Source organism: Anguilla anguilla, chromosome 6 (assembly GCF_013347855.1).
Source record: "Anguilla anguilla isolate fAngAng1 chromosome 6, fAngAng1.pri, whole genome shotgun sequence".
Classification (NCBI taxonomy): Eukaryota; Metazoa; Chordata; class Actinopteri; order Anguilliformes; family Anguillidae; genus Anguilla; species Anguilla anguilla.
This window is the reverse complement of record NC_049206.1, coordinates 4,054,060-4,078,720: the sequence shown is the minus strand read 5'-3', so window position 1 is coordinate 4,078,720 and position 24,661 is coordinate 4,054,060. Positions and strand designations below refer to the sequence as shown.

Here is a 24,661-nt window from a genome sequence, read left to right as displayed (position 1 = left end):
AGAATGTGCAAAACCCTGTAAACCAGTGACTCTTTCACACCCTACAGGCCACACTGCACTACAGGAGAGCCAGTGACTATTTTACATCCTACAGGCCACACTGTACTACAGGAGAGCCAGTGACTATTTTACATCCTACAGGCCACACTGTACTACAGGAGAGCCAGTGACTATTTTACACCCTACAGGCCACACTGTACTACAGGGGAGCCAGTGACTATTGCACACCCTACAGGTCACACACTGTACTACAGGAGAGCCAGTGCCTATTTTACACCCTACATGGCACACACTGTACTACAGGGAAGCCAGTGACTATTTTACACCCTACAGACCACACAGTACTACAGGAGAGCCAGTGACTATTTTACACTCTACATGGCACACACACAGTACTTCAGGAGAGCCAGTGACTATTTTACACCCAACATGGCACACACTGTACTACAGGAGAGCCAGGGACTATTTTACACTCTACAGGCCACACAGTACTACAGGAAGGAGCTAGTGATGATTGGAAGAGATAACAAGTAGCCTGTGGGTATCTGAGATATTTAGCACAATGCAGATTAAAAAAACAATTTGGGCAAGGATATGCCTTCCTCAACCTTATCCATCTTTCTTTGTATTCTCTCTCTTCCTTGCTCTCTTTCTCCCTCTCTCATCGTTCATCACGCGTGTTTGATGTTTGGATATGAGGAAGACAGCCCTGAGAACGGCAAGAGGAGATCAGGACCATGCAGACGCACTACCCTAGAAAAAAATCACAGAACTTTAAACAGAAAACAAAAGAAAAAAAAAAACCCTGTCATGCCTTTTTATATTTTGAGATGATGAATACAAAAAAAAACCCAAAGAATTACATCTGGATCACAAAAGTGCACAAGGATTAAAAAAGAAAAAAGAAGTAACAAATAGGTATGCATTGATGTGATACTGATTCCACAAAGTGGTTCTCAGGACTGAACTGGAATGGAGTAAGGGAGAGGTGCATTATGGGAGTACCTGCCCAGTCCCCTCAAAGGGGAGGAGCATGGGGAGGAGTCAGTTGTGGAGGGGGAGGGGTTAATCATGGAGGGGGAGGAGTCAGATATACAGCTCCCTGATAGACTCCGGTGGATGCTAATAATACTCTACAGTGGGAATGTGACATTTAGACTCTGGGTTTCACACCCAGGTTATTTCAGTCTTTTTCTTCCTTTTCTGTTCCCTTTCTCCCCACCCCTCCCATTCCCCCTCCCCCTCCCACAGGCCTGGGTGTGGATCCCTTCACAGCACAGAATGCTGGCCCTGTCTGCACAAACTCCACTGCCCCAAAGCACCATGGGAACTGCCATTCACTCGCTTCACCACCGCTGCCATGGACTCACTGCCGAGACAGAGAGAGAGAGAGAGAGAGAGATGGAAGGGAAAGAAGGGAGGAATAGCGTTTGATAGAGGGAACAAGAGAAACAGAAAGATAGTTGCATTAACATTCTGGTCTAACTGCATCATTACAAATTCTATGACTGAGAGTGACCCTCTCTCTCTCTCTCTGTCTCACACACACACACACACACACACACACACACACACACAGCTAGGTTTCACCAAGCTAAAATTTGAGAGAAAAATAAAATACCTGAACACCATTTTTAGCAGTTATGTTTAAAAGAAAAAAGCAAGAGGAACACAGCACAGCAATAGCTGAAGAGGGGGAGAGAGAGATCCATTTGAATTGGGGTCAGGGGTCAGGGGTCAGGGTTGAAGTGTCCTGGAGAGTTTGTTTGGGGGCATACTCCACATATTCGGAGGCTTTTGTGGGCGGGTTGTTGACACTTACAGTCTCGCTTTCAGCGTCCCACACAGACTCTGAGCCATAGTGCAGGGGAGAGTACACCCAGCTTCTGTCCTCTGGAGGATGCTGTGGTGCAGCCAGTCCACCAGAGGGCGCCAAAGAGAGGAAAAGGAGACAGCGCAAGAGCAGAGGGCCGGGCACAGGGAGAGGCAAGGGCAGGTCAGAAGAAGAGAAGGAGGGAGAGACAGAAAAACAGAGAGAAAGAGAGAGAGAGAGAGAGGGGGGGGAGGCAAGAGAGATGTAAGGATGGAAAATTATATCCTGTATCCAATCAAAGACATACAAAAAAACCTCTAATACCATTTTTTTAAATTCTAAAGACAGTACAGATTTAATTACACTCTTTCCCTGTGCTATGAGATGAGGACTTCTGGAAGACAGGAGGGTTTTGGGGGTGTGTTGGATATCTAATCTGGGGGGGGGGGGTAACTGTGACCCCCAGTAAGACACAAAGGCAGCAAATGGAAGGGAAGGTTAACACAGGAGCAGAGAGTGAGAGAGCGAGAGAGAGAGGGAGGGAGGGAGGGAGGGATGACCGAAGAGCTAATGACAAACTTCTACCGCACAACAGCGCTGAGTCACTGTCATTCAGCCACAGACAGTCAAAGCCCCTCAGTCCCAGCCAGCCGCAGAGAAGCTCAGTCAGTGTGTGTCAGTCAAAATGAGTCTCTCAGTCAAGCAGTCAGTCTCAGTCAGAGTTGACCACTCAGAGAAAATGAGTCAGTTAGTCAGAGAGAGTGGGTCAGCGTTGGTCTGTCAGACAGTTGGTTAGTGTCGGTCAGTCAGTTTCAATTGGATTTGGCCACTCAGAGTCAGTCAGTCAGAATCAGTTGGTCAGGATCGGTCAGTCACAGTCAGTCAGTCACAGTCGGTCAGTCACAGTCGGTCAGTCACAGTCAGTCAGTCACAGTTGGTCAGTCATAGTCAGTCAGTCAGTCACAGTCAGTCAGTCATAGTCATTCAGTCACAGTCGGTCAGTCAGCCATAGTCGGTCAGTCACAGTCAGTCAGCCATAGTTGGTCAGTCACAGTCGGTCAGTCACAGTCAGTCAGTCACAGTCGGTCAGTCACAGTCGGTCAGTCACAGTCGGTCAGTCACAGTCGGTCAGTCATAGTCGGTCAGTCATAGTCGGTCAGTCACAGTCGGTCAGTCACAGTCTGTGTGCTGCACTTACGATGCTGCTGGAGCTGGAGTTCAGCTTGCGGCGCTGCAGAACCGGAGAGTAAACCCAGTATCTCCCCTCCGCAAACTAGTACCACACCCAGAGAGAGGGAGGGAGAGAGAGACAGGGACCGAGAGAGAGCACGGGAGGGAGAGAGAGTGAGAGAGAGAGAAGAAGAGAGAAAGAAATGGGGGGATGGAAAGCAAGAGGGAGTGAGAGAGAAAGAAAGGAAGGGAGTGACAGAGCGAGAGGGGGAGAACAAGTGGGAGGTTGTCAGGGATGGCGATTGAGAGGGGGAGAGAGGAAGAGAGGAGACGGAGAGTGAGAGGGAGGGATGTATGGAAAGAGAGATGAAATGAGACAGCAAGCATAATTGATGATTAGAAAAATGAATGAGAAGATGGAAACAAACAAAAAAAATGGTAAAAAAATATACATTAAAACTGAGGGAGGAAGAGAAAAAACACCCAAGGGTGGAACTGAAAATGGAAAGTACACACAAGCAGGGGGATGAGTGAAGAGATGGGACAGGGGCGACACCTCTCACCCGCGCCCCCAGAACCCCACCCCAGAGTACCATCCCAGGGCCCCACCCTAGGGCCCCACCTCAGAGCCCCACCTCAGAGCCCCACCTCAGAGCCCCACCCCAGAGTCCCACCCCAGGGACCCACCTCAGAGCCCCACCCCAGGGCCCTCCTCAGAGCCCCACCCCAGAGCCCCACCCCAGGGACCCACCCCAGGGCCCCACCTGAGAGCCCCACCCCAGAGTACCACCCCAGGGCCCCACCCCAGAGTACCACCCCAGAGTACCACCCCAGGGACCCACCCCAATATAAATTTGATAATAAAGAGCACAGAGGACGGTGGAGTACAGACGTTTCAAACCTCTGTCGCCCTCTGCAGTGCACTTCAGGGTAATGTACCCTGTTTGCAGGTAAATAACCAGCCTAGTTGGGCTGGAATGGCCTGTCCTCGTCCTTACGAGTTACGTCCTTCCTGCATTCACACAGGGGGGAACAAAAAGGGGCGGGGCTTACAAAGTAGATGTCTGTGATTGGCACGTCCTCTTCCTCCAGGGAACCGTGGCTGGTGCACTCTGACCGCTGGCTGACTGCATCAGGCTCCGCCCTCGCCGTGGGGCGTGGCTGGGGCGGGGCCGAGGAGCCGGAGGGGGTGGCGGCTTCGGGGGTGCGGCTGTAGACACAAAGGTGGGGCAGGCAGAGGTCGTTTCTTTTCTCACTGATGTCTCACAGTAAGGCACCGGAGTCATTGAGCCGAGTCATTGTCGTCATGGTTACTGTCACTCAAGCTGACGGACAGCTCTGCTCCACAGGACCTTACCTTCTCTCCTGGCCTGAGGGCTGGGTGTGCCTCCTACAGGGAGAACAGAGACACTGCTCAGCACTCAAACTCTCAGGGTGTGTGCGTGTGTGTGTGTGCGTGTGTGTGTGTGCATGTGTGTGTGTGTGTGTGTGTGTGTGTGCGCTGTGCATGTGCGTGTGCGTGTGTGTGTGTGTGTGTGTGTGTGTGTGTGTGCGCTGTGCATGTGTGTGTGCGTGGGTGTGTGTGTATATAGGTGTGTACAGGTGTGTAAAGGTGTGTGTACCTGTAGCGGGGGTACTCAGGTGTATCTGAGGGCGAGCGCTCTGCGATGGAGAGGGAGGTGGTGGAGGAGAGCGTGGTGGTGATGGAGGCTGTGGTGGCCTCCTCAAAGGAAGGAGGCGTGCAGGGGAGGAGGTCTGGCCGACCTGAGAGAGAAAGAAAGGGAGAGGGAGAGAAGGAGAGAGGGAGAGAGAGAGAGAAGAAGAGAAAGAGATGGGGGGAGAGAGAGAGAGAGAGAGAACACAGAGTTTGCATCCGTAGCTGTGCATTCTATCCCTGGCATTTCTGGGTACCTGGGAAATCCTCATATGTGAGAGTATCTGAGAGTGTGGTTACTATGTGAAAGGGGTGTGGTTATGCTGTGAAAGGGGTGTGGTTATGCAGTGAAAGGGGTGTGGTTATGCAGTGAAAGGGGTGTGGTTATGCTGTGAAGGAGTTGTGGTTATGCTGTGAAAGGGGTGTGGTTATGATGTGAAAAGGGTGTGGTTATGATGTGAAAGGGGTGTGGTTATGCTGTGAAAGGGGTGTGGTTATGATGCGAAAGGGGCGTGGTTATGCTGTGAAAGGGGTGTGGTTATTATGTGAAAGGGGCGTGGTTATGCTGTGAAAGGGGCGTGGTTATTATGTTAAAGGGGTGTGGCTATGCTGTGAAAGGGGTGTGGTTATGATGTGAAAGGGGCGTGGTTATGCTGTGAAAGGGGTGTGGTTATGCTGTGAAAGGGGTGTGGTTATGATGCGAAAGGGGCGTGGTTATGCTGTGAAAGGGGTGTGGTTATTATGTGAAAGGGGCATGGTTATGCTGTGAAAGGGGCGTGGTTATTATGTTAAAGGGGTGTGGCTATGCTGTGAAAGGGGTGTGGTTATGATGTGAAAGGGGCGTGGTTATGCTGTGAAAGGGGTGTGGTTATGCTGTGAAAGGGGCGTGGTTATGACGGGAGTACCCTCGTCCTCCAGCAGGGGGAAGCCGCGGGCCCCGCGCGGGTCGAAGGGGTCCTCCTCGTCCTCCGAGGGGGTCTGGCCCGGCTCATAGGCCTCCCCGGGACCAGCGGTTTTGGGCAGGGCCCCCAGCCCTCGACCCCTCTTGGAGGGAGAGGTTCTCAAGGCTGGAGGGAGGGAAGCAGGGAAGGAGAGAGGGAGAGAGGGAGGGAAGGGAAGAGGGAACAGGTTCCTTCAGCCCATGGCTGCACTCAGCTCCTCCCCCCCCGAACCCGCCAACAAGGCAACTATCATCACCGTGGCATCATTGGGGTGGGGGGGAGGGGAATACTCACACGTGCTCTTCCTGAAGACCGTGGTGCTCATGAACTTCATAAAGCGCTCTGCATAGAAACTGGGCCTGTGCACAGAGACTGTGTCCTGCAGAAACACACACACAAGTATTATTATTATTATCATTATTATTATTATTATTATTATTATTAATAATTATTGTTATTATTATTATTATTATTATTATTATGATTATTATTCAGCCTCAAGAATGTCAGTGCACCTGTAATGTACAGTGTGTAGTTACAGTTCCTGAGTATTAGCCTGCCTCTAACGTTGTAAAAGAGGTATACAGGATTTCACTCACTCCATCATGGACAAGAGCCTTCCATGTATGTTCCAACTTCTTGATCAGTCTGCAAAGGAAGAAATAAACTTTAAAGATACAGACGCATTCAAGAAATTATGTGCGACACACTGCATTAGTATATTTATGAGGCACCTGCACAGACCTCTAACAGATATTCACACACACACACGCACTCACACACACACACACACACACCTGTAGGACTGCAGGATGTCGATGATCCCAACGTACAGCAGGACTCGTTCCCCTTTCCCGTTTGCAGCTGGGATTCCGCCAACCCTGCGAAGAGAGGAGCACCAGACGCGCACACACACGCACGCACGCACGCACGCACAAACACACACACACACACACACACGCATACACACACACGCACACACACACACACACACGCATACACACACACGCACACACACACGCATACACACACACGCACACACACACACACACACACACACAGACGCATACACACACACACGCATACACACACACACACACACGCATACACACACACACACACACGCATACACACACACACACACACGCGCACACACACACGCATACACACACACACACACACACACACGCGCATACACACACACACACACGCGCATACACACACACACGCATACACACACACACACACACATACACACACACACACACATACACACACATACACACACACACACACACACACACGCGCATGTACACACACACACACACACACATACACACACACACACACACACACACACACACACACACATACACACACACACGCACACACACACACACACACACACACATACACACACACATGCACACACATGAAACCATACGGCCTGTAAAACTAAACCTGCACATGCTAGTCTCTGTGTGTCCATCCATGCATCCATCCATTATCTCACCCACTTATTCATGGTCAGGGTCATTAGGAAGCTGGAGCCTATCCCAGCATGCATCGGGCTAGAGGCAGGAATAGACTCTGGACAGGTTGCCAATCCATCGCAGTCCACACACAACTTTCACTCACACACTCAAACACACATACCCACGGGCAACTAAGACTCTGTTTGTGTGCGCATTTTATATAGACTATGTATATGTACGCATATACACACACATACACACAAACAATACATATTATACACATTTATCTATCTGGGTGTGTGTTTTTATCCATGCGTGCATGTGTACACCTCTGCATGTGCGTATATGTATATCCTATATGGGGCGACGTAGCTCAGGAGGTAAGACCGATTGTCTGGCAGTCGGAGGGTTGCCGGTTCAAACCCCGCCCTGGGCGTGTCGAAGTGTCCTTGAGCAAGACACCTAACCGCTAACTGCTCTGGCGAATGAGAGGCATCAATTGTAAAGCGCTTTGGATAAAAGCGCTATATAAATGCAGTCCATTTACCATTTACCATATCCGTTTGTTATACATGCGTGTGTTTAATGCATCTGTGCACGCTTGTGTATCTGCGCGCACACGCGTGTGTGCGGTGCGTGCGTGTGTGTATCTGCACGCACACGCGTGTGTGCGGCGCGTGCGCGTGTGTATCTGCGCGCACACGCGTGTGTGCGGTGCGTGCGCGTGTGCGGGACTGACGTGTCGTCCATGTCGACGGAGTCCCCGCAGGTGGCCCCGCCCTGTATGGACTCCATGGCGGTGGAGTACAGCGCCCGCTGAGCCACGCCCCTCCGCTCCCCGCCGGGGCCCCGAGGCCCCTCCCCCTGCTGCTCCCGCTCGGCCTGGTCCAGGTTGTGCACCCCCAGCAGCAGGCTGTAGTCCATGATCTTAAAGCTCTCCAGCACCTGGGAGACACAGCCCAATCAGAAGCCGGCATCTGGGAGGCACAGCCAATCAGAAGCCGGCACTTGGGAGGCACAGACAATCAGAAGCCGGCATCTGGGAGACACAACCAATCAGAAGCTGGCACCTGGGAGACATGGCCAATCAGGAGCCGGCACCTGGGAGACACAGTCAATCAGAAGCCGGTACCTGAGAGACATTTTCCTGTTTCAGTGCCGGCTTCTGATTGGCTGAGTCACCCAGGTGCCGGCTTATGATTGGCCGTGTCTTTGCACTGCGGCTATGGCTATGTTCACATCCTCAGTATGGCTAAATGCTACATTAGCACTGTGGCTACAGCTGTGTTTGCATCCTCAGAATGGCTAAATTCTACATTAGCACAGCGGCTATGGCTATGTTTACATATTCAGTATGGCTAATGCTACATTAGCACTGCGGCTATGGCTGTGTTCACATCCTCAGTACGGCTAAATGCTACATTAGCACAGCGGCTATGGCTATGTTTACATATTCAGTATGGCTAAATGCTACATTAGCACAGCGGCTATGGCTATGTTCACATATTCAGTATGGCTAAATGCTACATTAGCGCTGCGGCTACGGCTGCGTTTAGCATCCTGGCGCGGCGCTCACCAGGCAGTCCCTCTGCAGCGTCTTGACCAGGGCGCAGTACATGTCGGTGTCCAGCAGGAGGCCGTCGGGCAGGTCCTGCATGAAGTCCAGGTCCTTGAAGGTGGGCCGGGCCTTCTCGCGCTCCTTGCGGGAGGCGCGGCGCTTGCAGGTGGAGCCCTTCAGGTCGTACTTCAGGTGCATGCGCACCGCGCGCGGCAGCACGTTGTTCATCACCACCATGCGGATGTTCTTCCCGCCCGACTGCACGCAGTACAGCCCGAAGAACTTGGGCAGCAGCGTGCGCGGGTTCTGGTTCAGGTTCTGGAGAGGGGGGAGGGGGACGGAGGGGGGGAGGGATGGAGGGGGGGACGGAGGACGGGGGGAGGGGGGAGGGGGGAAGCGGAACCGGCACGCGTGGGGGAGAGGGGGCGAGAGAGAGAGAGAGAGGGAGGGAGAGGGAGGAAGGGGAGAGAGAGGACAAGAGGGAGAGAGGGAGGGAGGGGAGGGAGAGAGAGGAGAAAGAGAGAGGGAGGCAGGGAGGGAGGGAGGGAGGGAGGGAGGGAGGGGGGGAGAAAGAAATCATGAAACCATGACAGTTATTTTATAAAGAAAGCACAAGACAGAGAATAGGAAAAGAAATAATATTTTAACAAATTATCTCCAATTATAAGATTTTATCTTCTCAAAAAAAGGATTAATAACAACCCCAGGAGAGGGACCCAAAGCTCCAGTTGCAACATAAATCGTTTATCTTTTCTCTTTATGCAGAGACAGAGAGAGTGAAAGAGAGGGATTAGAGGAGGGAGGGAGAGAGAGAGGAAGTGGAGGAAGGAGAGCGGGAGGCAGAGAGAGCGAGAGAGAGCGAGCTGAGGAAGGAGAGAGTGAGGGAGAGAGAGAGGGGGAGTGGAGGAGGCTCTCACCATGTAGTACCCAGGCAGTAGTTTCTGCAGGAACTCCGCCTCCTTGTGCATCACCGTCTTGATGATGAACTCGTCGTCTTTAGTGACGTAGAAGATGGAGCCACTGGCTCCCGGGTTAGAGAGTTCTATCAGGGGCTCGTTACAGAGAGAGTACTGTAGAGACAGACAGACAGAGAGACAGACAGATTACTGCAGCAACAGACAGACAGAGAGACAGACAGATTACTGCACAGACAGACAGACAGAGAGACAGACAGAGATTACTGCACAGACAGACAGAGAGACAGATTACTGCACAGACAGACAGAGAGACAGACAGATTACTGCACAGACAGACAGACAGATTACTGCACAGACAGACAGAGAGACAGATTACTGCACAGACAGACAGAGAGACAGACAGATTACTGCACAGACAGACAGACAGATTACTGCAGAGACAAACAGACAGATATTACTGCAGAGACAGACAGACAGACAGACAGACAGAAAGGCAGTCAGGCAGGCAGACAGACAGACAGAGATTACTGCAGAGACAGACAGACAGACAGACAGACAGAAAGGCAGTCAGGCAGACAGACAGACAGACAGACAGACAGAGATTACTGCAGAGGCAGACAGACAGACAGAGAGACAGACAGATTACTGCAGAGACAGACAGAGGCAGTACTGCAAATGCCCGGGTTGATAAAACAGGGATAAGTCAGTCCTGGCATCTCCTGACATGTTGAACACAGAGAGAAGCTGAACCAATCACAGAGTACATTGGTAACAACCAATAGAACCAGGTGAATGGACATTGGTGTTCACTACTGCCTGCTAATACACACAGAGGATGAGCAAGCACAGCCAGAAAATATCCACGAATCATCATTTGACACTGCAAATTCGGACACCCTACAAAATGGCCGATCTCCTAAACAGGGCACTATGAAGTGCATTGGTATTCTATTTTCTGTTACCAATGTAGCTCACGATTGGTGGAGCTCCAGTCTGATGTCACAATGCTTTTTTTTCTGCTTTCCCAGGCACAAGCTAACTGACACAGACACAGAGTACCGCAGAGGACAGACAGGATATCGTGTACAGACATTATGAAACACAATCCAAGCATGGCAAAGTCCAGAGTGCTAGCAGCTAGCAATCATAACAACCAATGGTAATAATAAATAGCACACTCATGCTATGTTCTGACGCACAAAATTAATGCCCTCTACAAATGTACATGTTGTATACTGGTAGTTCTTGTCTGCACACACTACGACACACAAACACAAACAGACAGATACACACACACACATACACACACGCACAGACACACACTCACACACACACACAGACACACACACACAGATGATTTAAACGCACGCACGGCTGTTTTCAGCTTGTGGCTAAGCTGTGAGAGCATTATCCTGGTAATCTCCATGCGCACCAGGTGCTTCAGTGGGGGAGGAGCCACAATGGAACACAGAGGAAAGAGCTCGGTGGCGAGAGGGAGGCGGGGTCAAGGGAGAGTTTAACATTAGGGGGAGGAGCCATGGCTAGGATATGGCAGAGGGGTAGGGGGAGGGGCCATGCCTGAACAGAGCTGACCGCACAGGTTCAGTCCCACGTTGATATTGGGAAAATAAGATTTTAAGTAAAAAAAAATGTATGAAAACCCTCACACTGTCTATGCCAGGCTATAGCCAATACCTCCAGGCTCCTCTAATTCACAGGAGGGTAAGGAGAGCCACCTCCGTTTCTGGATTTCACACCAATCAATTATGCATGAGATGTGCAATTTTAGCTAAATCTATTCATAAGCTCATGAATCACAGCTGGAGCCAGTCTTGGTGCCCTGGAATGACATTTTACCGTGGTCTAGTCTCCATATGAATCGGTCAGGTGTAATAGGTAGTGTGGACTGGTGAGGTATAATATGTGGTGTGAACCAATCAGGTATAATATGTAATGTGAGCTAGCCAGGTGTAATAGGTGGTGTGAGCTGGTCAGGTGTAATAGGTGAACCAGTCAGGTATAATATGTAATGTGAGCTAGCCAGGTGTAATAGGTAGTGTGGACTGGTCAGGTATAATATGTGGTGTGAACCAATCAGGTATAATATGTAATGTGAGCTAGCCAGGTGTAATAAGTAGTGTGAGCTGGTCAGGTGTAATAGGTGAACCAGTCAGGTGTAATAGGTGGTGTGATCTGGTCAGGTGTAATAGGTGAACTGGTCAGGTGTAATATGTGGAAACGGACCGGCCCGTGTGCTGGAATGGAGTTTCCCAGCCCTGCTCTGACCGAAGCACCCGAGCAGACCCGGGTGAGTGGATCCAGGTGAGCGGACCCGGGTGAGCGGATCCAGGTGAGCGGATCCAGGTGAGCGGACCCGGGTGAGCGGACCCGGGTGAGCGGATCCGGGTGAGCAGACCCGGGTGAGCGGATCCGGGTGAGCAGACCCAGGTGAGCAGACCCGGGTGAGCAGACCCGTGTGAGCGGGTCCAGGTGAGCGGGTCCAGGTGAGCGGATCCGGGTGAGCAGACCCGGGTGAGCAGACCCGGGTGAGCGGATCCAGGTGAGCGGACCCAGGTGAGCGGACCCAGTGCGGGCCGGGCGCGGCGTCTCTTACCAGGTAGTCGTCGGGCCGGATGCCGAACAGCTCGCGGAAGTACCGGAAGGCGACCGGCGCGTACGTCTTGAAGCGGAAGTCTGGGTAGTGATGCGCCGGGGTGAGATTACTGCCCTCGCTGAGACAGAGAGAGAGAGAGAGAGAGAGAGAGAGAGAGAGAGAGAGAAGGGAGGGAGGGGGGAGAGAGAGAGAGAGAGAGAGAGAGAGAGAGCAGGGAGGGAGGGAGAGAGAGAGAGAGAGAGAGAGAGCAGGGAGGGAGGGAGAGAGAGAGGGAGAGAGAGAGAGAGCAGGAGGGAGAGAGAGAGAGAGAGAGAGAGAGCAGGGAGGGAGGGAGAGAGAGAGAGAGAGAGAGAGAGCAGGGAGGGAGGGAGGGAGAGAGAGAGAGAGAGAGAGCAGGGAGGGAGGGAGAGAGAGAGAGAGCAGGGAGGGAGAGCAGGGAGGGAGGGAGAGAGGGAGGGAGAGAGAGAGAGAGCAGGGAGGGAGGGAGAGAGAGAGAGAGAGAGAGAGAGCAGGGAGGGAGGGAGGGAGAGAGAGAGAGAGAGAGCAGGGAGGGAGGGAGGGAGAGGGAGAGAGATATAGTCAACGTACAGTATTATCTAATTCTGCACATTGAGACACTTAATTGGTGGAGTTAACGAGGGTTCTGACATGCTCACATACACACACACCCATATCCATGCCGTGTGTGCGCACACACACGCACACACACACACACACACACACACACACGCACACACACACACATGCACACACACATGCACACACACACACACACACACATGCATGGATGCACACAAATGCGCACGCACTCACACACACACACACACACACACGCAGTTTACCTGGGGAAGAAGATGCTCTCCACCACGTAGAAGTCCTGCAGCAGCACGTCCCTCTCGGGCTTGGAGCTCAGGTTGCCCACCGTGTACCCGATGCCCAGCTGGATGGCACCTTTCAGGGCCGAGGACGTGGTCTGCGAGAGAGACGCTTATCATTCACAACCATAAAAACAAAGACCCGTAACCTCTTACTTAAGATAAACATCCATCCATCCATCCATTATCTATGCCTGCTAATCCTGGGCAGGGTCGTGGGGGGTGCTGGAGCCTATCCCAGCGTGTTAAGATAAACAAGTATGGGGAAATTATAATTAAGCAATATCACACTCAAGGCCGTGCTGCGATGCTGTATATCAGCAAAGCTGTGATTCGGTTGTAGATAATCACAGACATGCTGATATACAGCATGACAGCACAACACTGAGTGCGATATTGATTTTAAACGACAGTTCTACTAGCCTATAAACGATCCATCAAGCACTGTTTGAGACAACAGCTTATGATTTTGTTCATTAACAAAAAGTAGTTCCTTCAGGATTCCATGCATTAAAAATCAACGAAAAACAAAGCGGAGTGATACGGTACAGTGAAAAGTTGCAGCGTCATACTGTATATCAGCAGTCAGAGAATACCTCTCGTCCAATCACATTACTCGACCGGAACTAACTTCCATAAATGTATATAATGTTAATATATAATGTATAATGTATTTTTCACATTTTAAAATTTAGCAGGAGGGAGGGAGAAGGGAGGGGGGTTCAGTGTTAGTTCCATCGGACTGGGGAAGGGAGGGGAGTTCAGTGTTAGTTCCATCGGACTGGGGAAGGGAGGGGGGGTCAGTGTTAGTTCCATCGGACTGGGGAAGGGAGGGGGGGTCAGTGTTAGTTCCATCGGACTGGGGAAGGGAGGGGGGGGTCAGTGTTAGTTCCATCGGACTGGGGAAGGGAGGGGGGCTCAGTGTTAGTTCCATCGGACTGGGGAAGGGAGGGGGGTTCAGTGTTAGTTCCATCGGACTGGGGAAGGGAGGGGGGCTCAGTGTTAGTTCCATCGGACTGGGGAAGGGAGGGGGGTTCAGTGTTAGTTCCATCGGACTGGGGAAGGGAGGGGGTTCAGTGTGAGTTCCATCGGACTGGAGAAGGGAGGGGGGGTCAGTGTTAGTTCCATCGGACTGGGGAAGGGAGGGGGGGTCAGTGTTAGTTCCATCGGACTGGGGAAGGGAGGGGGGGTCAGTGTTAGTTCCATCGGACTGGGGAAGGGAGGGGGGGTCAGTGTTAGTTCCATCGGACTGGGGAAGGGAGGGGGGTCAGTGTTAGTTCCATCGGACTGGGGAAGGGAGGGGGGTCAGTGTTAGTTCCATCGGACTGGGGAAGGGAGGGGGTTCAGTGTTAGTTCCATCGGACTGGGGAAGGCACCTTCTTGTAGGTGGTCTCCCCTGAAGCATCGACTCTTCTGTGTCCAATCTTCTTCCCCTGGGCAGGGCCCAAGTGCCCCGAGGAGGAGGGCATCTAGGGCAGAGAGAGAGAGAGAGAGAGAGAGAGAGAGAGAGAGAGGAAGGGAGCGTGAAAAAAAAGAGTGAGAGAGAGAGGGAATGAGAGAGAAAGAGCAAGAGAGAGACACAGAGAGAGGGAGAAAGAAAAAGAAAGAGAGCGAGTGAGAGAGAGACAGAGAGAGAAGGGAGAGAGGGAGCAAAAGAGACAGAGAGAGAGAGCGACAGAGAGAGTCTCTGAATTACAATGACATGTTTCAGAAAGATTCTGTGGTAAAACAGAACCACACCTTTAACCGTTATTTAAAAAAAGAAAACACAAAATAAAGAGCGAAGATGAAAAAAAATTAAAATAATAACAATAATCATAAGAGCGACAGACAAAACAAAGGCTGAAAATACACATTTAACTGGGCCATGTGACACTGGTGGAATGGGGGTCTTCACACGTCCCAAAATGGAACTGGACTGTAAACCAAGGAACTATCCAATGGTTAGTGTTGACCCATGTTGACCTAGCAATTTTAAACACTAGAAAAGCCCTTTAATTGGTTCAAAATGTCTGTGATTGCCAGTGATTGGCAGAGAGACAGAGCTAAGGGTGAAAGGTCAGAGGTCATCATTGGAGAGATCGGTGCTCACCTCTGGAGAGCAGGCCTTTCCAGATGCTGTTTCTGAGAGAGAAAGAGAGAGAGAGGAGAGAGAGAGGGGGGGGAGGGAGAGAGAGAGAGTGAGAGAGAGAGAGGGAGAGAGAATGAAAACATGAGAAGAGTATCATATATAATCCCATATATTGAAAAAGACCGGGTGGATTTTACAGTCTCTGCGCATGGGATTACTAAATTCATTTTAATGGGAAGATTTTTATTTGTCCTCCAAGGCCTAATCCCATATAAAGCCCCTTGCCATATTCATGGTTGTGAAATTCTGCCTCAGGGCCTTTACTGTGTCCTGCGTTACAGCCCAGTTACCAGGCTCAGAGTGGAGCACAACGCAAAGGAGCCGGTCTGAATCCCACACAATTCAGCTATTTCGGTGGCGGTTACGGACCATCGATGGATACAGAGGAAACCACAGCGGGGTGATGATGGAACGGGCCAGAGCTTCAGGGGCGTGTCCCACCCAGTGCCCCCCCCCCCAAACCTGGAACGGGACAGAGCATCTCTGCCTTCAGGGGCGTGTCCCACCCAGTGCCCCCCCCCCAAACCTGGAACGGGCCAGAGCTTCAGGGGCGTGTCCCAGCCAGTGCCCCCCCCCAAACCTCACAGCGCACTGCATGCGGCTGGTATTCATAACCAAGTAATATTGGTGCTATGAAGACTGTAGAATTGTTTCAAAGTGTAATGAACATTATGAACAATCATTCACAACTGCCTATTATACCTACCCTGATCAAATGTCCCTGCTCAGATGTTCCACTCACCATCCAAGAAAAAAAGACATAATAATATTGTACAGTAATATATTATTATTATTATTATTATTATTATTATGGTGCAGGACAGTAAATATCCCAGTGCAGAGCTATAGGCCTCCATTAGTGTGAAGTACTCCCCTCTCCTTTCCTAAGGAAGTGAGTCACTCCCAGGAGAATGATGTCAGCTCTTCCACCCCCCCCAGACCGAACACCACGATCAAACAGGAGAAGGAGTTGCTGACATTACAGGCATAAACACGCATACAGACGCACATGCATGTACACAAACACACACACACACACAAGCATGCGCAAATGTGCACCGGCACACACACACACACAGACGCACATGCACACGTGCACACGGACGTACACAAGCACACACTCACACAAGCATACGCACATGTGCACCGGCACACACACACACAGACACACACAGACACACACAGACACACACACACACAGACACACAGACGCACATGCACACGTGCACCCGCACACACACACACCGCATGCCAGCAGCTCACACCACACAGTCTGAAAATGGACTTTCACACGTTCGCACGTTGTCTTCTCAGTGTGAGAACGCAGTCAGTGTTTCTCAGTTTCAGCTCTTGGTTCACACCCACAACCAGGTAAGTTACGCAGGATAACAGCTGTTTCACAACCAACAGCTTCACCTGAATTTTCCTCCAGGAAAAATAAAGTCATTCTCTTCTAGGAAACTGGCGTGTCTACGCCAGGCCTCAATGAAGGATTAAATAATGTGGTGACTGTCTGATATTTTGGAATATTTTTTACCAACCATTTGAAATGAATGTTTAAAAACACCCGAACAGACTTAGGCTATTACTTTACTTTTTCTTATTGCGACATACACCCAGGTCTACGAGACAAACTCGGTCCTGTGACCAAACACAGGAAGATGGTGCTGTCGACTAAACTAGTGGAATCTTTTTCAGAAGAGAAATATTTCGCACACACATTTCATCAAGCTTTTTTCCTTAAAACTCAATATATATATTTATATATAACATTATATTATATAAATAATATAAATATATTTCTTTATGTATTGTTACTTTTTGTACGAATGTAAATGATAAAATAAGGGGCACAAAGTATTTATTGCAAACATGAAACATGCAAACAAAACTGATAAAAATTTTATATTAGAAAAACGTAATAACACCAATAACAACAAACTCAGTTCGATACTCAAACCCTGCCTGCCAAAAACGAATCATACCTGATCAACAATAAACAAGATCATAATCCCGCAGGTAAGCGTAAACCAGTTGAGACTCAGAAACTGATCGGGAAAACCTGAGGATCCTTTAAACGCACATTTCAATCTATCAGATTTAAATGAGAAAAAGAAACATTTAAATAAGACGTTTCCTTCATTTCTCCATCACGGAACATCTTGGAGGGCAGATGAGTCATGAGTATAATTCAACACCGTCTGAGTCAGGCGCAAACAAGTTCTAAAAATGGAACACCAACAGGCAGACGTTCACAGCCAAGGATGTGGGTGCGAACAGAGAAATTCTGCAATTATAATTATATATAATTATATATAAAATGATGATATGTTGGGTTAGCCAATTAGAAAACCCCCCCCCCCGGGGGTAGATATAAAAACTTATATACCTTTTTAAAATGTATAGAGCCCTGCCCTTGCGTCCGTTGGTGTAGTCCTCCACTATTTCTAGAAAGATCAAGTGCAAACTTCAATCGGATTTGACTCAAGGCTGTAATCTGGGGCCACTGCCATGACATCACACCTGGGAAGCAGGGCACCAGCCAATCAGACGGCTGGGATTTCACTTAACCTGGCAGCCAACGGAGCACCCCTGACTGAGCCAGACTGGGTGAGAGACAAGGCTGCGAATCAGGCTGTGCATATCGAGGGCCAGAAAGACAACAACCCATCGGACTAAAACCCTGACCTTACGGAGGGGGTGGCTGAGAATTGGGCTACCACAGACATAACGCCCATGACAATCTAGGGCTGACTACCACAGACATAACGCACATGACAATCTAGGGCTGACTACCACAGACATAACGCACATGACAATCTAGGGCTGACTACCACAGACATAACGCACAGGACAAACTAGGGCTGACTACCACAGACATAACGAACAGTTCAGTCTAGGCCTGACTACCATAGAAATAACACAGCACAATCTAGGGCTGACTACCACAGACACAACGCACAATACAGTCTAGGGGTGACTACCATAGACATACCGTACAGTACAGTCTAGGGCTGACTCCCATCAGACCCCGCTCTGGGCGTGTCGAAGTGTCCTTGAGCAAGACACCTAACCCCTAACTGCTCTGGCGAATGAGAGGCATCAATTGTAAAGCGCTTTGGATAAAAGCGCTATACAAATGCAGTCCATTTACCATTTACTCCCACAGACATAATGCATATCACAGCCTAGGGCTGACTACCATAGACGTAAAACACATTAGATTTGTCAGCGTTAGCACAAAGCACAGTAATGGGCTTGTTGGTGGGGTGTCCAGCTGAATCAGAAGCCATGTGGGCGGATGTGTGAAGGTGCTGAGGCTGTTGCCACAGTTAAGGAGGCACAGCCGTAGCGGATTCTCATGTAGCGAGAGGATGCTAAGGCTGTTGCCAATTTTTTGCCGCAATATTGTAGATTGTGTGAGTGTGCGTGCATGCGTGTGTGCGTGCGTGGGGGGGGGGGGTGGTTCTACAAACAGGCTTATTCCGCTGTGGGGGGGGGGGGTAAATACATTATATTACATAACAATGTTTTCATCTCACAGTTGTAGAGAACAGAAATAAAACCTGCTTACCTAATCTCTCAAATCCAGCAACATCTGTGGAACATTACACTCATATTCATCTGTGGCCACACGCATGGGCACACACACATACACACACACACACACGCGTACACACACACACACTTTCAGAGGGACCTCAATCTGACAACAAAAAATGGAAGAAATTACATAATGAACTACCCCCCCCCCCTCCAAAGGGGCATGTTTGAGCAGAACGTAAACACTTCAGATGTGTTGAGCTCGAGACAATGAACAGACGCTGTCCGAAACCAATCCCTTTGCAAAAGGACCTGTCCCGTCTTTCGGGAACACAACTGCCCAGCAATGTTTGCTTTTTAGGGATAGGGCGGGGGCCCCCTTTTTTGGGGGAATATGTTTAGTCTGTGAGAGCACAGAGACGGGAAGGGGAGTGGACACTGATGGCGATGAGGAAATTCCTCTTTTCCCCTGTGAACACACCAGGCAGACCGCAAGCACCCTCACTCAGCAGCACGGACACGTCACCTTTCAGCACCAATCCAGGAGGGAACTTTCAAGGGCAGCGAATAAAGACACGGAAGAAGAGCCAATCAGAGGCGAGAGGAGCCAATCACAGGTGAGAGGAGCCAATCAGAAGCAAGATGAACCAATCAGAGGCGAGAGAGGCCAATCAGGCGAGGAGCCAATCAGAGGCAAGATGAGCCAATCAGAGGCGAGAGGAGCCAATCAGAGGCGAGGGGAGCCAATCAGAAGCAAGATGAGCCAATCACAGGTGAGAGGAGCCAATCAGAGGTGAGAGGAGATGGTGCAAGCAACACCCGAAAAAGAACACCCGTGGACAAACAATACAAACTTTCAGGAAGAAAAATGTGCAAAAATGGCACCTAAGAGGGGTACAATGGCTCGTCACTCGGGGCAGGACCCTCAAACATACGCCCCAGTTAGAGAACATGGTACCTTAAGCCGCGTTTCCACCGCAGGAACTATACCCCGGAACTAGGAACCTTTTGAGGAACTCAGTGCGTTTCCACCGCAGGAACTAGGGTCTAAATTTAGTTCTGGGGGCTTTGTTTTACCCCCCAAAACGTTCCTGCTTGGGGGGTAGTACTTTCCGAAAGTACAGGAACCTTTTGGGTGGAGCTTGCAGCGCTGAACATTTCTGATTGGTCGAATACTCGCAGCCTTTGTGTTGTATTTATTTTCCGCCATTACCCGCCATGTTTGAAAATATGCAGCGGCAAACCAACAATTTATTTTCATAATAACTTCAAATCAAACTTGTATGTTATGCGGCGCAGTAGCCTAGTTTTGGTTATAGCCTGCCAACGTCTTGGAATTATAACGTGTGCTCTTCTGTTCTTTTCTTGCTTTAGTATTCGTTTTATAAAATGCTAAGCATTCGTGCTGGGACAGCATATTACGTAGGCTACCAAAACATTCAAACGGATTAATTCGGTTGCTGAATATTTTCTTCCGGATTTTCTTTGTTAGCCCGTTGTAATTGACTCAAAAAGTTTGATACAGTTATGTGTCTTATGCGGTAGTTCTGCATAATTAACATTGGTGATACAGTACAAGCAAACTGGAAATCACCATCCGCACTTTTTATCCGGGTAAAATAACAGGTTCATTCTAGTAATCTTCCCTTTAGCTTTTTCAGACTGCCGTAATTTTACTCAATTTTACTGCCATTTTTCAATTCTACGAAAAGACCAGGAAGACTATGGACTAATTTATGGTGCATGTTTCGCATCTGGAGGGCACACTTCGCTGCTCGGCTAGCAGTAACTTCGAAGGAAAGCAAACGGTGGCTGTACCACTACTAATTTACATTTTCACGCAAGTCCGAGTTTTCGTTCTATTCTTGTCATTTTGCCATTAGCCTATATGGAATTGACGACGAGGAAGTAATCAAACAGCAAATTGTTTACAACGTGTGCATGTTTTCTGCTGTTGTTGCCGGTTAAATGTGAATGCATTCTGTCGCTTCGGATGTCAAGACATGAAAGCGAATGTTCGCATAAAAACATAATGAATGTGTTTGAGAGGATATATGAAAATCAATAAATACAAAAGTAACCATATAGTCATTGTTGGTAACCCGTTGTATAAGTGGAATAAACCCCTCCGGGCTGTCCCGGTTATTAGAAAATAATGTAGGCTACTTCGGTGGTAGTATGGGGTTACGAAAGAAATCATATGACAGATGGACCGACGACAACGTTGCTTTTTCATACGTCAGTGGGCTAATTTGCCTAATATTCGCGGTACTTTAGACCCCGGTGGAAACGCAGACAACCATTGGCTGAAGGAACCTTTTAGTTCCTGGTAAAGTAGTTCCTGGGACTGAAAGTTCCGGGTAATTTTGGTGGAAACGCGGCTTTAGAGCACGGCCACAGGGACAGAACTGGGACACCCCCCCCCCACCCCTCTCACTGTCCGACAGGCAGCCCCCAATTCTGCTCTTAACAACTTCCACAACGTGATTATACACGACTGACACTAGGCGAGCTGATGGAGGATGGATTCTCCCTCTCTATACGAGGGTGAGTTCCTGTATTAGGATGGGTTGCTCCCAGAGAATGGCGAGTTCATACTGTAAAATTAGGATAAACTAGAGTTAATACGCATTCATATCGTGCATATTGAGGCTGGCTCAGAGGACACAATTAAATGGCAATTGAAAACATAGCTTTTTAATCTAGCTGATAGTTAGTCTCGTTGTTTCTATTATTTTCCCCGTTTTATTATTTTATTCTGTATTCTTCTATTTATATTGTTTTATGCTACATTTACAGCGCCATATGTATAGTGTTGTATTTTATATCTTATCTTTAAATGTGCTATGTATACATTTTAATATTATTTACTTTTTTTTTCGACATTGTCCACGATGTCCATTAAAACCACGCCACTCAATCTGTAAGTGTACGGATTTAAACTCTACTACTCAGAAGCACAGTAGCACGCGAGGACCTGCGTGTCTCTTCTCGTGGATTTGATGGCTACGGTTCACGCATTGGACACGCGGGTAGCCAGCCCACTGTTCGCTCCGGCAAAGCCGAGAGTTCACACGACCCTTTACGCCCACATCACGAGAGGGCTCATCGTGAGATGTGGGGGCTCGCACGGCTAGGTCACGAGGAAGCGCAATCGATCGCTTCACCTGCACGGTTTCCGCTCTTCTGGGCGCTTGTGACGTCGCGCACGTGCTGCAGGATCGAGTATTCACCCCGCCAGTCACTGCTTATGGGAAAATAATGAATCGCTTCACATTATATTACTGGCATTTATAGCAGACGCTTTTACCCATGTCGACTGACAATGCACGAACTGCGTCGTGTGAGTAACTGCGCCAGTTACAATCTGGTCTGTGAGTCATTCCCCGTAAAATCACTGTCGGTCCTCGTGCACAAGAACGGTTCTCTGCTATCTTGTATGGATTACAGAAATAGGGCCACTCTCATCAAAACCGCTAAATCTTATTGTCGCTATATAACCGCCACTTTAGTTGACTATTTAGTCGACCGAAATATAATTATCCATTTCAATCGACTGTACCTATTTCTACAATACGTAGCCTAAAATGAACATTTTGACCTGAGCAATGCCCTTGGCAAAGGAATGGACCTCGCAATGACTCAAAAGTCGTGCGAAGTTCGTACGCACCCTTCTGTCAATGAAGTTACCGTATCACATTATTTTCCCAATTCTATTATGTTGGAATGCTACGTGCTTTATGCTGCCTGCCAATAGGCTACTTTGAATGGAAACATTCGGAAAGCCTATCAGACAGAACAAGGAACGCTTGTACATTCGACAACCAATTATGATGCCTCTTACGTCACTAACTACAAACATTATTATTTCTTGCCAAAACTACTTAAAGGTCTTATTGAGGGCCAGTGACACATTAGCCAAGCGACTTTCAAGTGATCGATTATGTGATACTTTGAAATAACAAAACACATCGAGCACTACTTAGCCTACATAGCTTTCCCCACCCTGCGCGGAAATTTGCCAAAGATGTGTTTTTAGCAAATAGCCACACCACTATCTATCAACATCACTTTAAACTGTTATTGGTAGACAGTCAGGTGGCGCTATGGGTAGTCATCGCTAGCTTTGTACAATCCTTTAAATGTTGTAAGTGCAACTGTAACCAGTGCTGAACATCTACCAATTCGAGCTCATTCGAAACAGCGCTTGTTAGTCCATGTCCGCGCGCTCTTGAAATATAAATTTCCAGCATCATGAAACGAGCATGTTATGTATGGTATAACGTAATTTTCAGTGTGGAATAGCCTACGTCACGATGGAAACAAAAAGTAACCGATGGAGAAAAAAAAGAATACATATAATAAATACAAACCAATATCCCCGGCCTCCATCCCGCAGCTGACGCCGGTGACAGTCTCCAAATCATCGGACACCACTGACCAAGATACCGCGCGGCTACCTTCTCCTTGCTCCGACAGGCTCGTAGCTCCGTTGGCTGCACCTTCCATTCAGACTCGCGAAATCGAAAGACAAGTGTGACCACAACGGTCCAACCACAGTCTGCACTGTCTTTGGATTCTGTTATTACTAATTACACGGGAAGGGTTAGTTCGGTCACATATAGCGCGATATGTAGGCTACACATTTTTTTTAAAGGACGTGTATCGCAAATCTGCCCCGTCCATCCTTCGATTTGATCCGCGCGCAGACACCGCTGTCCAGTGCCGCTGGCGCCGTTGCGCCGCACGTCACATTCCTGGGGCTGTTGATATTCCAAATGTCCGCAAGGCAAGGCTTTGAGACTGCGTCGAGGGAAATTAGATTCCGCACACAGGGGCCAGCTGCTCGGATGCAACTGTTCCACCTGATCTTAAATCCAGGACAAATTCGCAAAACACGGACTCGAGACTCCCCCCGGCGGTCATTCAGGGTAAAGCAGTTCGAGATGCTTCACCCCACACACTTGTGCGACATTGGAATCAATTCATGTTTAAATTAATTTAATTTGAAGAAAGAACAGGCATACCATTCCATTACTGCAATGAGATTGGTTTTAGGAAGGCCTTGCCGTTCTCAACACGATGCGTTCAGATTAACCATATTTCCAGACTTCTATATTTAGTATCAATGCTAATCGTCAGGACGAAGGTAATTGTTTGTAATTATTTTTTTGCCAGACACACGAATCTGTAAGCGTTTCCTGAAGTATTCTGGGTAATCCCAGTGAGTACACGGCGGTGTAAAGACGATTTCAGTGTAACCTGCTTCTGCCTTGACAAATATGGAGACTAATTAATCCAAGGATTAACCTGATTAACCGCAACCGCAAATTATGCAAATCCCTTTTGGTGAAGACAGTATATAGGGGATCATGGAAACCAACATGAATGATACGCAAAAGCAGCATACCCTTTGGATCCCGCGATTTGTAAAAAAAAAAAAATCTTTTTCCAGGATTCGCGTCGTTAACCCCCACTCTTCTTAAAACTTCTTGGGGTGGAGTCTTACAAATTTCAAAAATTTAAACCTACCTATAAATTCAGCTTATCTTTTTTTAATTTAATTTATGCGTTTAATTAAGTTACTTGTTATTTTGTGGTTTATCCTACCACAGTCCGGGTAAAACGGAAGGATTAAGTTAACGAGGACTACAATAAGACGGAAAGCCAGACCGCAATAAACACGTCTAATTATGAACACTAGTGAGCCCAGTATTTGATTAAGGTGACATTTTTTCAGCGTGAAGAGTTCAATAATGAGTAGGCCGACGCGTCATTTGCCTTTAGATGTTCATAGGTTGGCTATAACATAATGGACTCCTAAACACAAAGTAAACATTCGGTACACGTGGAAATAAAACCCTGTCTGGATAACAAACAAAGCGATTTAATAAAACATTTGACGTGAAGCTCACTGTCCAGTAATCCCTTTAGTTTGGGTGAGCTACATTAAGGGCGAAAGGCCGCCAT

The 24,661-nt window shown here is 48.8% G+C and overlaps 1 protein-coding gene across 1 annotated transcript; it reads right to left on the bottom strand.

Annotated features, from left to right (window-relative positions):
- Positions 1 to 373: 373 nt before the first annotated feature.
- LOC118229002 (phosphatidylinositol 4-phosphate 5-kinase type-1 gamma-like) lies at positions 374 to 23,596 on the bottom strand. Its single transcript, XM_035420616.1, has 17 exons — positions 23,065 to 23,596; positions 15,110 to 15,141; positions 14,394 to 14,486; positions 12,985 to 13,115; positions 12,143 to 12,260; positions 9,529 to 9,681; positions 8,630 to 8,929; positions 7,793 to 7,998; positions 6,376 to 6,459; positions 6,178 to 6,226; positions 5,873 to 5,957; positions 5,543 to 5,704; positions 4,606 to 4,747; positions 4,341 to 4,373; positions 4,037 to 4,193; positions 1,823 to 1,903; positions 374 to 1,369 (listed from the first exon to the last, which is right to left on the bottom strand). Exons 1-17 carry the CDS (start codon positions 23,198 to 23,200, stop codon positions 1,367 to 1,369), a joined length of 1,965 nt encoding a protein of 654 aa, XP_035276507.1. The 5' UTR covers positions 23,201 to 23,596; the 3' UTR covers positions 374 to 1,366.
- Positions 23,597 to 24,661: the final 1,065 nt, after the last annotated feature.

What these genes read in the sequence shown, in the direction of transcription:
- LOC118229002 (XM_035420616.1), bottom strand. Translation starts at nt 23,200, where the DNA reads ATGGAAGGTGCAGCCAACGGAGCTACGAGCCTGTCGGAGCAAGGAGAA. An exon ending in GACATCCTGCAGTCCTACAG is followed by an intron (nt 6,227 to 6,375) that starts GTGTGTGTGTGT and finishes CTTCCTTTGCAG; the next exon opens with ACTGATCAAGAAGTTGGAAC. An exon ending in CCCCCTGCTGGAGGACGAGG is followed by an intron (nt 4,748 to 5,542) that starts GTACTCCCGTCA and finishes TTTCTCTCTCAG; the next exon opens with GTCGGCCAGACCTCCTCCCC.